The 14,983-nt window shown below is 43.2% G+C and overlaps 1 protein-coding gene across 1 annotated transcript in view; it reads left to right on the forward strand.

Annotated features, from left to right (window-relative positions):
• LOC133524629 (protein HID1) overlaps window positions 1-14,983 on the forward strand; it is a 29,146-nt gene that overhangs the window by 6,213 nt on the left and 7,950 nt on the right. The window contains exons 3-15 of the mRNA XM_061860766.1: window positions 841-983; window positions 2,547-2,600; window positions 3,834-4,027; window positions 4,670-4,811; window positions 4,969-5,040; window positions 5,602-5,796; window positions 6,446-6,536; window positions 8,560-8,790; window positions 9,568-9,732; window positions 10,914-11,037; window positions 11,574-11,692; window positions 13,919-14,076; window positions 14,518-14,681. Of these exons, the coding sequence (XP_061716750.1) occupies window positions 841-983; window positions 2,547-2,600; window positions 3,834-4,027; window positions 4,670-4,811; window positions 4,969-5,040; window positions 5,602-5,796; window positions 6,446-6,536; window positions 8,560-8,790; window positions 9,568-9,732; window positions 10,914-11,037; window positions 11,574-11,692; window positions 13,919-14,076; window positions 14,518-14,681 (1,852 nt within the window). The remainder of the gene's footprint in view (window positions 1-840; window positions 984-2,546; window positions 2,601-3,833; window positions 4,028-4,669; window positions 4,812-4,968; window positions 5,041-5,601; window positions 5,797-6,445; window positions 6,537-8,559; window positions 8,791-9,567; window positions 9,733-10,913; window positions 11,038-11,573; window positions 11,693-13,918; window positions 14,077-14,517; window positions 14,682-14,983) is intronic.

A 14,983-nucleotide genomic window follows, 5' to 3' on the forward strand; every position in this document is an offset into this window, starting at 1 on the left:
TAAGTATTGTGCCATATACAAGTTGTAAATGCGAAATGTAATATATTGAATTAAGTTACCAAATTAATAAATATTTGTACCTAATTAGTATTGATACTGCTCTGGCCAATACGTAATTTAAATAAATGTAACTATGCAGTTAATGCACCCGTGCTTATGTTAAAATAAACTCACTTTTATATTTAGGATTAATACAATACATGTAAAACAAATAAATAATTAAATAGTATAGATAAATATATAAGTACTATAAAATATACAAATTGTAGTTGGCGGTAGTAAAGGCATGTACTTAAATAAGTAAACTTCATACAATGTAAAAAATAAAATAAAAAATAGCATGTTAAAATTATGTAATCATTTTGTTCTGTTATCTTGTTAGGCTTTTGTAAGATAAAGTCTAACCAAGACAATTATAATGTTTATACCTAAGTATGCTTACATAGAGCCCGTTATGAAAAGGGGACATGTTGTATATGTAGGTAGGTTTAGAATGCATGTACTGAGGGTAGGCTTGGTGGAAATAAATCAGTTCTCTTTGAGTTAGCATATGGATTGTTTCATTGTACTTTTCCTAAACATTACATGCCCGGAGACAGAAGAGACAATCTTTCATGTGGTACTGGAATGCAACAGAGCAGCTCCATATAGGGAAAAACGTCTCAGATCTCCAAGAGATCCTACTCTACTCAACATCAAAGGTTTGATAGGGGTCCTTGAGGAGTTGGGCTGTTTGGACAAGTCTATCCCCCATCATCACGTAAAATAGGCGCCAGTAGTCGAGTCGCGTAAACCTGTCCATGCTATAATACAATCATTGATATCTGTAATTTTCTGCAGCCTTAAACTGTGCACGTCTGCTTACGCGGGTGCTCCCGTATATGCTTGAGGAGCCGGAATGGCAGAGCTTCTTCTGGTCCTCACTGCCGGCTGCGGAGAACGAGTCTGTGCCGCTGGCGCAGTCCCTCATCAATGCTGTTTGTGTAAGTGCAGCATTGCCATAATGTTTGCGATTTAATTCAGCAATAAGTTACAGTGTATCCTTCATTCTCGATAGATCCAGGTTGATCAAAGAATATGTAAAGCCAGTGTACAGATTACAAAAACGCATTACACTATTTGACATTGATAACTAATAAACTTTTGTTGTTTCATTTTTATAAAAATTAAATATTTAGAGGACAGAATGAATCAAACTTTTTACCTAAGCAAAAAATGCAACATGAATGTAAATTAACAATTTGAAACTTTAAAAATCTTTACAGTACATATGGTGCTACTTTACCGCACTAGTGCGAAAATTAGCATATTAAGTTACTGTATCAAACATTTAAAGGGCCATATGTACTGTAAAACGTTGTATGATACATGTGCGAATAGGTAATTCGCAACTCGTGTCGATTTAAAACACTCCCTTCGGTCGTGTTTTAATTTATCGCCACTCGTTTCGAATTTCCTATTTTTCGCACTTGTATCGTAATGTACTATTAAGTAAAGGTGTTGCTACATAGCACTAGCAGATAGAGCATTTATGTTTTTATTACAATAAAAAATAGTTTATTTCATAAACATAATCATCACAGGAAATATTTCATTATCATAGTTTAGTTCCTTTTGTAACTGCGATTAATAAATGCGTGCAAAAAACATGACATCCACCAGCTCTTATATACATCATGAGAACTTTATGTCCTTGAGTAATGATAACAAACGATGAGAGCACTGTGCCATATACCTATAATATGCCTACATGTTTTTGAAATGAATAGCAATGAAAATCTTTATTTAATAATAAATAAATACCTTAAAACTAACATATATATTATAACAATATATTTTAAAACGAAACACTTTAAATCACACTACTTGTTTTTGGCACGGCTCGCAGCCTAGTGCTTACGGTTTTCCTCCGAAATGTTATAACAACGAAGGTTTTAAGAACTTTACTGTAACCTAAAAAACCGGTTTATTCGACGAGCGACACAACGGCCGGTCTGTCTGTTGTTGTGCCACGTTAAAAAAGACACCGACATAGGAGGAAACCGGTTTTTATTTTTCTAAATCGGTTAATTTGACAAGAATTGTTTTCATGAAAACAGGTTTAATAATAAATGTTTTTCGAGCGAAACCGAAATTAAAAGTTTTGCGCCAAGTACATGATAAGTGAGAACAGTTTGGAAATTTGGCAGGCTTTCGAGCCTTTCGAGAATTCTGTGGGACTAGGGTGATTTGTGTTATAATAATTATTTATTTTTTTAAACTTTATTTATAAATTTACAAAAAAAAGAGTACAAATGTTTGCTCTCTAAGAAGCGGTTGTACATACATACTTTATAGTCGTGTCAATTTGGAAAATAAATGTATTTGTATCTATAAATGGTGGACTTAACGCCTTGAGGCATTCTCTACCAGTCAACCATTGGGCTAAACAGAAATAGTTATTTGGTGCAGGATTGTAAAGAGTGGATATGAAAATAGATACGAGTACAAGTCGAGACTACTATGATACCTATTACTACTATTTAACCATTGACAATAACTTGCAGGACCTGCTGTTTTGCCCGGACTTCACTGTGGCGAGCACACGCCGCTCCGGACCGGTATGTACGATCGATACCAGAATCTTATCTCTATAACTGAACTTATCTTTTTCATTTGGTTTGGTTTATTAACTCATCCGTAAATAGAATATTGACTTTTCGGCCATGTATTGTTATAAAAAACGAATAAACTAATTTTACCTAACTCTATACATAGTCTTATCAACGAACATTTTCTGTTGGATTTTTTTTTTACAGAAATCGTTAAAAAAAATTAATCAATCAAAAAGTTGAATCAATTGAAAATAACACAATGAATTAGCTTAATGCTAATCTATTCTAACACTTTAGTAAAATGTCAACCATAATCTAAAGCCTTGATCTCCTATTGATTCCGTACATTTCGTACAGAGTAATAAAGGTAATATAAAGATAAAGATAGTTTTTGCTCGAAAAAGATCTTATATCATGCAGGTGTACTGAAGGACAAATGCCTATATTGGTCGCGCGGGAAGAAGCGTCGCGGTCGCTGGAAAAGAAAAAGCTTAGGGAGTCATAGCTTTTTTTAATAGGGTCACTAATTCATACCAAGGAAGTAGGTATAAATGAGTTTTACTTTTAAAACACTTACTTTTATGATTTATTTTTAATGTTTATGTTAAAAAATATTTAAATTAATTAATTTAAAATATTTTTACACAATTTTCAATCGTGGCTGAATGACAGATAAGTCTGTGCCTTCAATGCCTAACCTGTCAACGAATGTCAATATGGACAATTTAAATGTTGTGGAATAAAAAAAAATGAAATTCGAATGTGTAATTAAATTCGAATAATGTTCTATACATACAAAGTAATCTGTAAAGAGCAGTTTAAAAGCTATCGCGGGCTTAAAGGCGTATCCTATTTTAACTTGCTATACCGCTGTGTGACATCCAAAACCCCGATCACTGGTTATAATTTTACACCTGATATCTGATAGATCTTCTATCAAGGAGACCAATGTCAGGGGGAGGAAACTATAGCGTTCAGGCTTTCTCGGGTCCGTTCGGCTCAGCATTGCTCCGAGCAATTATAAGGGTTGGCACAACTTGACGTTCCTTTGCGTGCACAACCACAGATAAGATAATTACATGAATTTTGATAACTCTAAATAGCCGAAAGGGATAGTTCCATAGATTAGAAAGGGACAACATGAAACTTCGGTTTTGTAGGAAGTTTACTTACTACTACTATTACTTAGTACTATTATTTATTCTGTGCCAATGCCTAGAATGTATGTTACGTGATCAGGAGCGCGCCGAAGAGCTCTCTTCCCTGGACAGCTGCGAGTACATCTGGGCGGGCGGCGTCGGCTTCGCGCGCGCGCCGCCGCGCTGCGCCGCGCACGAGGCGGCGCGCGCCGAGCTGCTCCGCCTGCTGCTGACGGCCTTCAGCGAGACCGTGTACAAGCCGCCGCACCAGACACACCATAATAAGTGGATCGCGTGAGTATCCTGTTAACTGACAGTAAACCGTATTACGACGGCATGATGTTCAGCGATCGAGTCTGAACTGAGCTGCTTAGGCTTTGACTTACAGTCTTCAATGAAACTGTACAAGCCGGCCATACCAGACACACCACAAAAGATGGATCGCGTGAACACAGTCAGCATTTATTAATATTTATAATTATAACAGATTTAAGTAGAGTTCCTGTAACTGATTTACATGTAATTTAGAACCCCCTTTTCGGCAATTTAAAATAAAATGTAGGCGTCGTGAAAGATGATTTTTAAAAATCTGACATTTTGAAATACGCGTCTTTTTGGGACGTTATTGGTTGGCCATTTAGCCATACAAGTATAAGTTTATACTCAATTTAATAACAATCTCCTGAATTAGATTTCGCCTGAACGATAACAATCTTGGTTTCCCATTAGTAATATGACGATAATATAATGATTTAGTTATAAGACGGGTGAGATTGACCTCAGCGACACTTTAATTTTATTTTGGTATTCGTATGTAAGTATGTTAAGTATGTATATCCAAAATTAAAGTCGCCAATGATAACGATTTTAGTTAAACGTCGGTGCTAATGTTGTCTTAATTTTCACCGCTATAGGTGCTAATCGTAATCTTCCCAGGTACCTGACGAGTCCAGACAACCGCCACGCTCTGCCACTGTTCACGTCTCTATTGAACACAGTATGCTCCTATGATCCAGTCGGGCTGGGGCTGCCCTACAACCATCTGCTCTTCAGTGACACACTCGAGCCTCTCGTAGAGGTAAAGTTTGAACTGTTTAAAGCACTTATCGTCCCAAACTTGAATTGGAAACTAGTCAAATTTAATGAAAATAAATTACCAAAAACTTTATTTTTACACGATGTTGATTATATTCACTTTTCTTATATTGGGTCAAAGATGCCATTGTCTTTTGCAGGTGGCTTTGCAAATTTTAATCGTTACGCTGGATCATGACACAAGCAACGCCATGAATGAAGACTCCGATGAGGTGAGCTCGAATTTAAAACGTAATATTTTCCGTGAAAAATATTAAATAGTTACCCATATTTTAACATACTTTTCCAAAAAAAAAAAAAAACACTGAAGATCTTTAATTCCAACAGATTGCCTTGACAACGACGTATGCAGATGATAAAGTTGTTTCCTATTTTACGAGTCCAAGTGGGAGTTATTGCAATTTGGTGCCGTGACGAGGATTACACTTCGGTGTAAACTCAATAACGTGCATATAAAAACAATGATTCATTTATTTTATATTTACACTATTCACAGCTAATGTACAGCCGGCCGCGGTGCGTCTTCAGACTATTTGGTTACCCTGCCTATCAAAAGACGACGTTGACCGCTAATTTGGGGCACGTTTTTTTCTCTTCTATCTTTACGGCTTATAACTCTGATAATGTTAATAGTTTTTTCAGTACTTTGTAATCAAATAAATAACCATGAGGGAGTTTTACAATTTGGTGCCGTGATCAGGATTACATGTTCGCATAGTAAAAGTGAACAAAGTAAATCATATCACAATATACAATTTTTCAACAATCCCCAGGCTCTTCCAGACAACCTATTTATCAACTACCTCTCCCGCATCCACCGCGACGAGGACTTCGCCTTTGTGCTGCGCGGAGTCACCAGATTACTGAACAACCCGTTGGCTCAAACATACCTGCCTAATTCAGCCAAGCGGGTGGCCTTACATCAGGAGTTGCTCGTTCTGTTCTGGAAGATGTGCGATTATAATAAGGTAGTGTTATAGTAATAAACTATCTTTTTCGCATACATTATCATATTGTTGAATAACCCGCTGGCCCAAACATGGCCTCATTCCGCCGAACAAGTAGCCTTACACCAGGAGTTACTCGTTGTCTTGGAAGATGTCTGAATATAACAAGGTTAGTGGAATAATACAATTTAAACAACTATTTCTTGTTGTTAATGTGTGCCATCACTCGCCGCTGCCCCGCGCCCTCTCACTGCTCAATGCGCTCCTGGCATCGACGCCTGAATGCGATCTATTTGCTTGGCGATGGGCGGCAGTGTATAGTGAATGCTTGAGATTCTGTGAGGCGATGGATGCTAGGTGCTCAACTGTCCCAATTTAATTTGTCAATGTGCCATTATTGTTAGTCTAAGTTTCGTGACGCATTGGTTCAACTGTAATGTCATGACATTTAACAAACATTTTTATCAATAAAATAATAAAATAAATAAATAAATTTTCGGCTACTGATGAAGTTAAAGTGACGTCACAAAGTTTGTGACTCCCTCCTCCCCCTTGTCACAACATGTCACATTTTCTTGACCCCCTCCCTCCCCCTAAACGTGTGATGTAATTAATGGATGACACCTAAGAAAAATGTCGAAGTGAGATTTAACGACTGCATTATTTTCAGAAATTCATGTACTACGTTTTGAAGAGCAGCGACGTATTAGAGGTGCTGGTGCCTATTCTGTACCATCTCAATGACTCGCGCGCTGACCAGTGTAAGTGTTTACAGATAACTAGCCTCTGCCTGGGACATGCACCCCGTAGCAGTCAACAAATTGCCCAGCTCTGTTCACGCCTTAAGAGGTGAAAACAAAACATACTTGATCTAAATTTGTTTGACTAGCTGATAAATATCTAATATTACCGTTTAAATAATTTAATCGAAAATTAACAATTAAATTAAAATTAACACCAACACACATCTTAATTTCCTATTATGGTATCGAAATTCCAGGACAAATACACACACAAGATAAAAGACAGCAATTTGAGGTATATTTTGTTTACTAGGTATTCGTTTGAAAACTACCGCAACGGATGGTAAGCGATATGGCAGCGAACTAACAGCTATGCTAAAGTTCTAAAATCAAACATAAAACCTTTCCTTAAGCTTTCTCATGGTAACCCATGCAAGTAATTTATGATATATTGTTACCAGAAAACAATCAATCTGTACTCTTCGCCTTACATTATTAAACATTTAACAAATCAGTTTTAATATTACGTTCATTTTCAATCATACAAATCACTCGTTTACTCCGTTCTAAACATGCCCTACATGGGTATAAATATCATATGGGCTGCAATGGCTGCATATATTGTTAAATAACAAAGTAACCATACGAGTAACAAGTCTGTCGATGTAATGAGTCAATTGCATGTTATGTTGTCTCTTTCCTAAGCATGATGAAGTTGTGAACTATAACGTTTAGCGAATTGAAAAAATCATGTGCCCGTGAATAATAAAAGTGGCAAAATCTTTTAACTCATGAGCCAATGCCATGCTATTGCTAACTCTTAAGAGGGAATAATAGCTTTGCTATCCTAACTGAACGTACGTAAATTTTTGATGAATTTTCCATTTCGGGAGAAACGGTTTACACTAAGAAAATCTTAACAAATCACTTTGATTTTGATGTCGGTCGTTTTAGCATAATATATTCTAGGTTTATAGGTTTTTTTTTAAATAAACGTCTAATTTCGACAATGTTTTATCATATTTTATACGTTTGTTTTATAAAAACTATGTAATTTATTTAAAGCGTAACTTATAAACCTAATATATAGAATATATTGAAGCGATCGACATGAAAATCAAAGTGATTTGTTATGATTTAGTTACTGGAAACCGTTTTCTCCTGAAATGAAAATTTCATCAAAAATGTACGTACGTTCGATTAGGATCGCAAAGCTATTCTTCCCTCTTGATAGTTCGAGCAAAAGGATTTACCTTTTGGTTATTTCAATCTCATTAATCATCTTAGAGTACGCTTTTCAAGTATGGAGTCCTTATTTCGTCAAAGATGTTGAGATGCTTGAGAAAGTGCAACGTAGTTTCACTAAAATACCGAAACAACTAAAAAACATGTCTTATGAAGAAAGACTTAAAGTGCTGAAGCTCACAACATAAAAAAATCGTCGAGAGCGCGGAGACCTGATTGAAACGTTTAGGATTATGACGGGACACTACGATATAGACCAGTTTCAAGACCTGTACAAGCGCAATATTAACACCCGTCTGCGAGGCCGCCAATATAAGTTAATATCTGAACTGTCTAAAAACAACGCCCGCAGACATTTTCTCAGCAACAGAGTGGTCAAAGCGTGGAACAAACTACCAGATGATGTCTCAGCACTGAATGTCAATCAGTTTAAGAACAGACTAGACAAATACTTAACCAGCGCAAAGAATACATTTTAAGTGAAGATCACTCAGATACAGGCAACTATCAGTTGTTTCAACTACCTGCCTGATTAATAAATAATAATAATAATAAAAATGTTACCGGGCTCTTAAATCGAAAAACTATTACAAATCTGTTAAATTTGTTACTAGTCGTATGTGGTTATGATTTTTGCTCTTAAAAGTATAAAAATAAATAAATTAATATTTGGGGACCATGGAGACTTAATCTGAACTCTAACTATACCTGATTCTTCTCATACCTTCGCTCCTCATCGCATCGCTGTCACCTAATGTTATCTTAAACTAGTCTGAACCACTCCATACATCCGCAGCCCGCGTCGGCCTCATGCACATCGGCGTGTTCATCCTCCTGCTCCTCTCCGGCGAGCGCAACTTCGGCGTGCGGCTCAACAAGCCCTACACCGCCACCGTGCCCATGGACGTGCCTGTCTTCACGGGCTCCCATGCTGATCTACTAGTTTTGGTGTTTCACAAGATAATTACAACGGGGCACCAGCGTCTGCAGCCGCTGTTTGACTGTCTACTTACTATACTGGTCAATGGTAAGTCAGTACACACCAAGTTTTGTACACACAACACAATAAACCTTACATGGCGACCGTTTCCATGGACGTGCCTGTCTTCACGGGCTCCCATGCTGATCTACTAGTTTTGGTGTTCCAAGAGATAATTACAACGGGGCACCAGCGCTTGCAGCCGCTGTTTGACTATCTACTTACTATACTGGTCAATGGTAAGTCGGTACACACCAAGTTTTGTACACACAACACAATAAACCTTACATGGCGACCGTTCCCATGGACGTGCCTGTCTTCACGGGCTCCCATGCTGATCTACTAGTTTTGGTGTTTCACAAGATAATTGCAACGGGGCACCAGCGTCTGCAGCCGCTGTTTGACTGTCTACTTACTATACTGGTCAATGGTAAGTCAGTACACACCAAGTTTTGTACACACAACACAATAAACCTTACATGGCGACCGTTCCCACGGACGTGCCTGTCTTCACCGGCTCTCACTACGCTCTACTAGTTTTGGTGTTCCAAGAGATAATTACAACGGGGCACCAGCGCTTGCAGCCGCTGTTTGACTGTCTGCTCACTACACTGGTCGATGGTAAACACACTAGTGCTTTATATAATCTGCCGTATTAATTTGATAGCGAATATCAAAGTTTCTATATGGAATAGAATATTCACGTCCACATTAAAAAAACTTGCTGCCTTTTGCAACTGGCAAATTGGTATTGAGCTGAAGGTTTAAGAAGACTAATGTAATAGTAGTCTTTCAATTAATCCTAACATAACTATTTGTTTCTAGTATCTCCGTACCTGAAAACGCTCTCGATGGTGTCGTCCAGCAAACTCCTGCACCTGTTAGAAGCCTTCAGCACGCCCTGGTTCCTGTTCTCGGCGCCGCAGCATCACCACCTGGTGTTCTTCTTGCTGGAGATGTTCAACAATATCATCCAGTACCAGTTTGACGGTAAATTTATAAATTCTATTTTCTAGTGTCAAGATTTTGTTTTAATTCCGCTCATTCAAAAGTGATAATTATTATTCTCAAAATGCAGGTCACAAGTATATTTTAACAACATTTTACATTCTGATTAAGCTTTACAATGTAAATAATACATGTGGACCAGAGACAGAGTTTTCATAATCAAACTCCTCCCAGGCAATGACTTAAGGTAGGTAAGGAATGATAATTATCAATATTATCATAAATTCTATTGAACAGTAATCACCAATACACATAGAAAATAAAAATATTATTAGTAATTTTATTAGCACCCTTAATTACAAAAAAACTCTACATATTTTTATTTTCCGAGATTTTCCCGACGCTGTAGACCGTCGGGAAAATCTCGGAAAATATGGGGTTAATCAAAAAAGGACAGGTTTTTAAAGTGCCGGCAAATGCGCATGTAACACCTCGTCCATAGGCTACGGTGACTGCTCACCATCAGGCGGGTCGTATGCTTGTTTCATTGTTTGCCACCGACGTGGTATAAAAGCACTGCAGGTACGTCTACTCAATCCACCAATGTAGCGGCAGGTGACTTTCACCCGGTTTTATTACGAATTACCGCGTGAGGAAGCCTGAGACTGTTTTTTCGCTTCGAGCAATACAGGGAAGGGAGGCGGCATTCATACTATTTCCTCTCTGCCGAAGCATAGGTACAACTGTACCTATGGCGGTGCATGTTGTGACTCGTCCGTACACAAGAGATCGAGGTGTGCAAGATTTGTCTTTGACGTGTGTCATTTTCTATGCATTTGTGTCGTCATTACATATTGGATTTTGTATGCAGTGAGTGAGAAGTGCGACTGTGTGTACTGTTTCCCCCGAAAAAAATTACAGAACGCTTTGTAAGGTAAGATATAAATAAATAAATAAATATTATAGGACATTATTACACAAATTGACTAAGTCCCACAGTAAGCTCAATAAGGCTTGTGTTGAGGGTACCTAGACAACGATATATATAATATATAAATATTTATAAATACTTAAATACATAGAACACCCATGACTCAGGACAAATATCCATGCTCATCACACGAATAAATGCCCTTAACTTAATGCGCTTAGGATCCTCCCTTCCGACGTGTCGGAAGCCGGTGTTGCTCGGTTTTTAGTAGTAATAATGTTGAAATTTCCAGGCAACTCGAACCTGGTGTACACCATAATCCGCAAGCGAGCGGTGTTCCACGCGCTCGCCAACCTGCCGCACGAGCACACCGCCATCGCGCGCTCCCTGCAGGCCACGCGGGACAAGCTGCCCAGGTTATTACTGACACCTACTTCACTGGCTCAGTGACCCAAACAGGATCTTGGCCTCTGACACAAGAGAGCGCCACTCTGCCCTATCCTGCGCCACTTCACGCCAGCTACATTGACCCGCCTGTTCTTATCTCTACGCACTTAATGTCCATTTTTTTTTACTTCATAGTTGCCCGTTTGCAATCGTGCCATTCACAAAGACGCGTGCCTTGATTCATAATGTCATGTTTTTAAAAGTTAGATTTGACAAATCGTCGTATCATATCACACGAACTATACGCCCAATTTTTTTCTTACAGACTGAGTTATTATTTCCCCAGGTTGGTGAGAGAGAATACCAAGAATAAAATAATTGATCTTCCACATGTCGTCGCCTACCACCCAGGCTTGTAAGATTGTCCACCTTTGATTTACCTGTGCAGGTCGACGAGTGCCGAGTCAGTAGCGGAGCTCGCCATGGAGGGCTCGCGGCCCGCGCAGCCCGCCGAGCCGGGCACGCTCAACGCGACGTTGCCGGACACGCCCGGTATGTACCCTAGTCGTGACGCGACGTTGCCGGACAGTACCGAGTCAGTAGCGGAGCTCGCCATGGAGGGCTCGCGGCCCGCGCAGCCCGCCGAGCCGGGCACGCTCAACGCGACGTTGCCGGACACGCCCGGTATGTACCCTAGTCGTGACGCGACGTTGCCGGACAGTGCCGAGTCAGTAGCGGAGCTCGCCATGGAGGGCTCGCGGCCCGCGCAGCCCGCCGAGCCGGGCACGCTCAACGCGACGTTGCCGGACACGCCCGGTATGTACCCTAGTCGTGACGCGACGTTGCCGGACAGTGCCGAGTCAGTAGCGGAGCTCGCCATGGAGGGCTCGCGGCCCGCGCAGCCCGCCGAGCCGGGCACGCTCAACGCGACGTTGCCGGACACGCCCGGTATGTACCCTAGTCGTGACGCGACGTTGCCGGACAGTGCCGAGTCAGTAGCGGAGCTCGCCATGGAGGGCTCGCGGCCCGCGCAGCCCGCCGAGCCGGGCACGCTCAACGCGACGTTGCCGGACACGCCCGGTATGTACCCTAGTCGTGACGCGACGTTGCCGGACAGTACCGAGTCAGTAGCGGAGCTCGCCATGGAGGGCTCGCGGCCCGCGCAGCCCGCCGAGCCGGGCACGCTCAACGCGACGTTGCCGGACACGCCCGGTATGTACCCTAGTCGTGACGCGACGTTGCCGGACAGTGCCGAGTCAGTAGCGGAGCTCGCCATGGAGGGCTCGCGGCCCGCGCAGCCCGCCGAGCCGGGCACGCTCAACGCGACGTTGCCGGACACGCCCGGTATGTACCCTAGTCGTGACGCGACGTTGCCGGACAGTGCCGAGTCAGTAGCGGAGCTCGCCATGGAGGGCTCGCGGCCCGCGCAGCCCGCCGAGCCGGGCACGCTCAACGCGACGTTGCCGGACACGCCCGGTATGTACCCTAGTCGTGACGCGACGTTGCCGGACAGTACCGAGTCAGTAGCGGAGCTCGCCATGGAGGGCTCGCGGCCCGCGCAGCCCGCCGAGCCGGGCACGCTCAACGCGACGTTGCCGGACACGCCCGGTATGTACCCTAGTCGTGACGCGACGTTGCCGGACAGTGCCGAGTCAGTAGCGGAGCTCGCCATGGAGGGCTCGCGGCCCGCGCAGCCCGCCGAGCCGGGCACGCTCAACGCGACGTTGCCGGACACGCCCGGTATGTACCCTAGTCGTGACGCGACGTTGCCGGACAGTGCCGAGTCAGTAGCGGAGCTCGCCATGGAGGGCTCGCGGCCCGCGCAGCCCGCCGAGCCGGGCACGCTCAACGCGACGTTGCCGGACACGCCCGGTATGTACCCTAGTCGTGACGCGACGTTGCCGGACAGTGCCGAGTCAGTAGCGGAGCTCGCCATGGAGGGCTCGCGGCCCGCGCAGCCCGCCGAGCCGGGCACGCTCAACGCGACGTTGCCGGACACGCCCGGTATGTACCCTAGTCGTGACGCGACGTTGCCGGACAGTGCCGAGTCAGTAGCGGAGCTCGCCATGGAGGGCTCGCGGCCCGCGCAGCCCGCCGAGCCGGGCACGCTCAACGCGACGTTGCCGGACACGCCCGGTATGTACCCTAGTCGTGACGCGACGTTGCCGGACAGTGCCGAGTCAGTAGCGGAGCTCGCCATGGAGGGCTCGCGGCCCGCGCAGCCCGCCGAGCCGGGCACGCTCAACGCGACGTTGCCGGACACGCCCGGTATGTACCCTAGTCGTGACGCGACGTTGCCGGACAGTGCCGAGTCAGTAGCGGAGCTCGCCATGGAGGGCTCGCGGCCCGCGCAGCCCGCCGAGCCGGGCACGCTCAACGCGACGTTGCCGGACACGCCCGGTATGTACCCTAGTCGTGACGCGACGTTGCCGGACAGTACCGCGTCAGTAGCGGAGCTCGCCATGCTACTGTTTTTTTTTCAACTAGCTTATGTTAATCTCACTTGAGTTTAACAATGTACTTCGATGAAAATCGATTTTATTTTGGAACTGTCGACTTCACTCTTGAAAGTTATTTGGTACAATTGAGATTATGTAATGGTGGGTAGTGGAATTCAGAGGCGGATAGGCCGTTATCACACTGGATACGATTCGCACGTCGCTCCGATGTGCGAGCGGGATGTCGCTATAATATCGCATAGCGTTGTCTCGCTCAAACATCTGAGCGACGTGCGAAACGCACCCAGTGTGATAACCACCAATGTGTTTCGTATTGACAAGTGCAATGCAAATTGCAATAGCATAAAATACAATCGACAAGGACAAGGCCGCAGGGGTTTTAATTATTTATTTTAAGTTTTATAGGCTACTTAGTTATATAATTCTGTTATTTGTTTTTTTTTTTCTACAGCAATCGCAGCAATGACAGAGCGCGAGTCAGCGCACCCTAGCGCCCAACAGCTGGAAAACACGCAGTCCCTGTTGGAGAGTCGCAGTGGCGGAGACGGAGAAGACTGTGAGCCGGACGCCATCACCGACGGAGAAGAAACACAGCGGCCGAGGACGCATGTAAGTATTGCCAAAGATCATTTGAAATAGAGGTGTATTGTCAAAGAAAACTTTGTAGTGACGTAAATTTACTGCCATCTTTCGACACATAAAAATTTTGCTCAAGTAAAAACGCTATAATTTTACCACGAGCCACGGTTTTGTTCCCTGTTCTAATAAGACACCACCATAAGATGTGCAAAATCGCAGAAATACGTTAAGCTTCGTTCTGGCCAAGTTCAGTAGTACGTAGTTTGTTTTTGATGGTCAAGATAAGTGTACAGAATACCGACCGGCAGTGAGCATGCAATGTTTGTTAACATTGCATGTTTTTTAAAGGAGTAATTTCCTGTGTTACATTGTAGTATAATAGTAATAGTAAAATATAAATTATGATGATGATTTTTATGATGTTATAGAATCTTACAATTTCGAAGACTAATCAACCAATATTTTTTCCAGAGGGACAGCATAAAGTCCACGGCCAGCATTCGCAGCCCAACCACCGAGGGATGGCGAGCCAGCGCCGAGTGGGTCGCTAGTTGGCGAGGCAAGCTCCCTCTGCAGACCATCATGAGGCTGCTGCAGGTCCTCGTGCCACAGGTGGAGAAGATCTGCATTGACAAGTGAGTGTCAGCCGGGTCATGTATACTAAGAACCAGACGGGTGGCGAGCCAGCGCCGAGTGGGTCTCCAGTTGGAGGGGCAAGCTGCTGCAGGTCCTGGTGCCGCAGGTGGAGATCAGCATCAAGTGAGTCCGGTGTACCTCATTCTGCAACCGTTAACCCTTTGAACGCCACGCCTATCGTGTACGACGCGTCATCATGAACCTTGTCGGAATGCACAAAGGTTGATATTGTGCTGTAGCCGCACGCGTCAGTCTTTGGCGGTCGAAGGGTTAATAAATTCATAGCTTAAAAAACACTAGA

The sequence above is a fragment of the Cydia pomonella genome, chromosome 13 (assembly GCF_033807575.1).
Source record: "Cydia pomonella isolate Wapato2018A chromosome 13, ilCydPomo1, whole genome shotgun sequence".
NCBI lineage: Eukaryota > Metazoa > Arthropoda > Insecta > Lepidoptera > Tortricidae > Cydia > Cydia pomonella.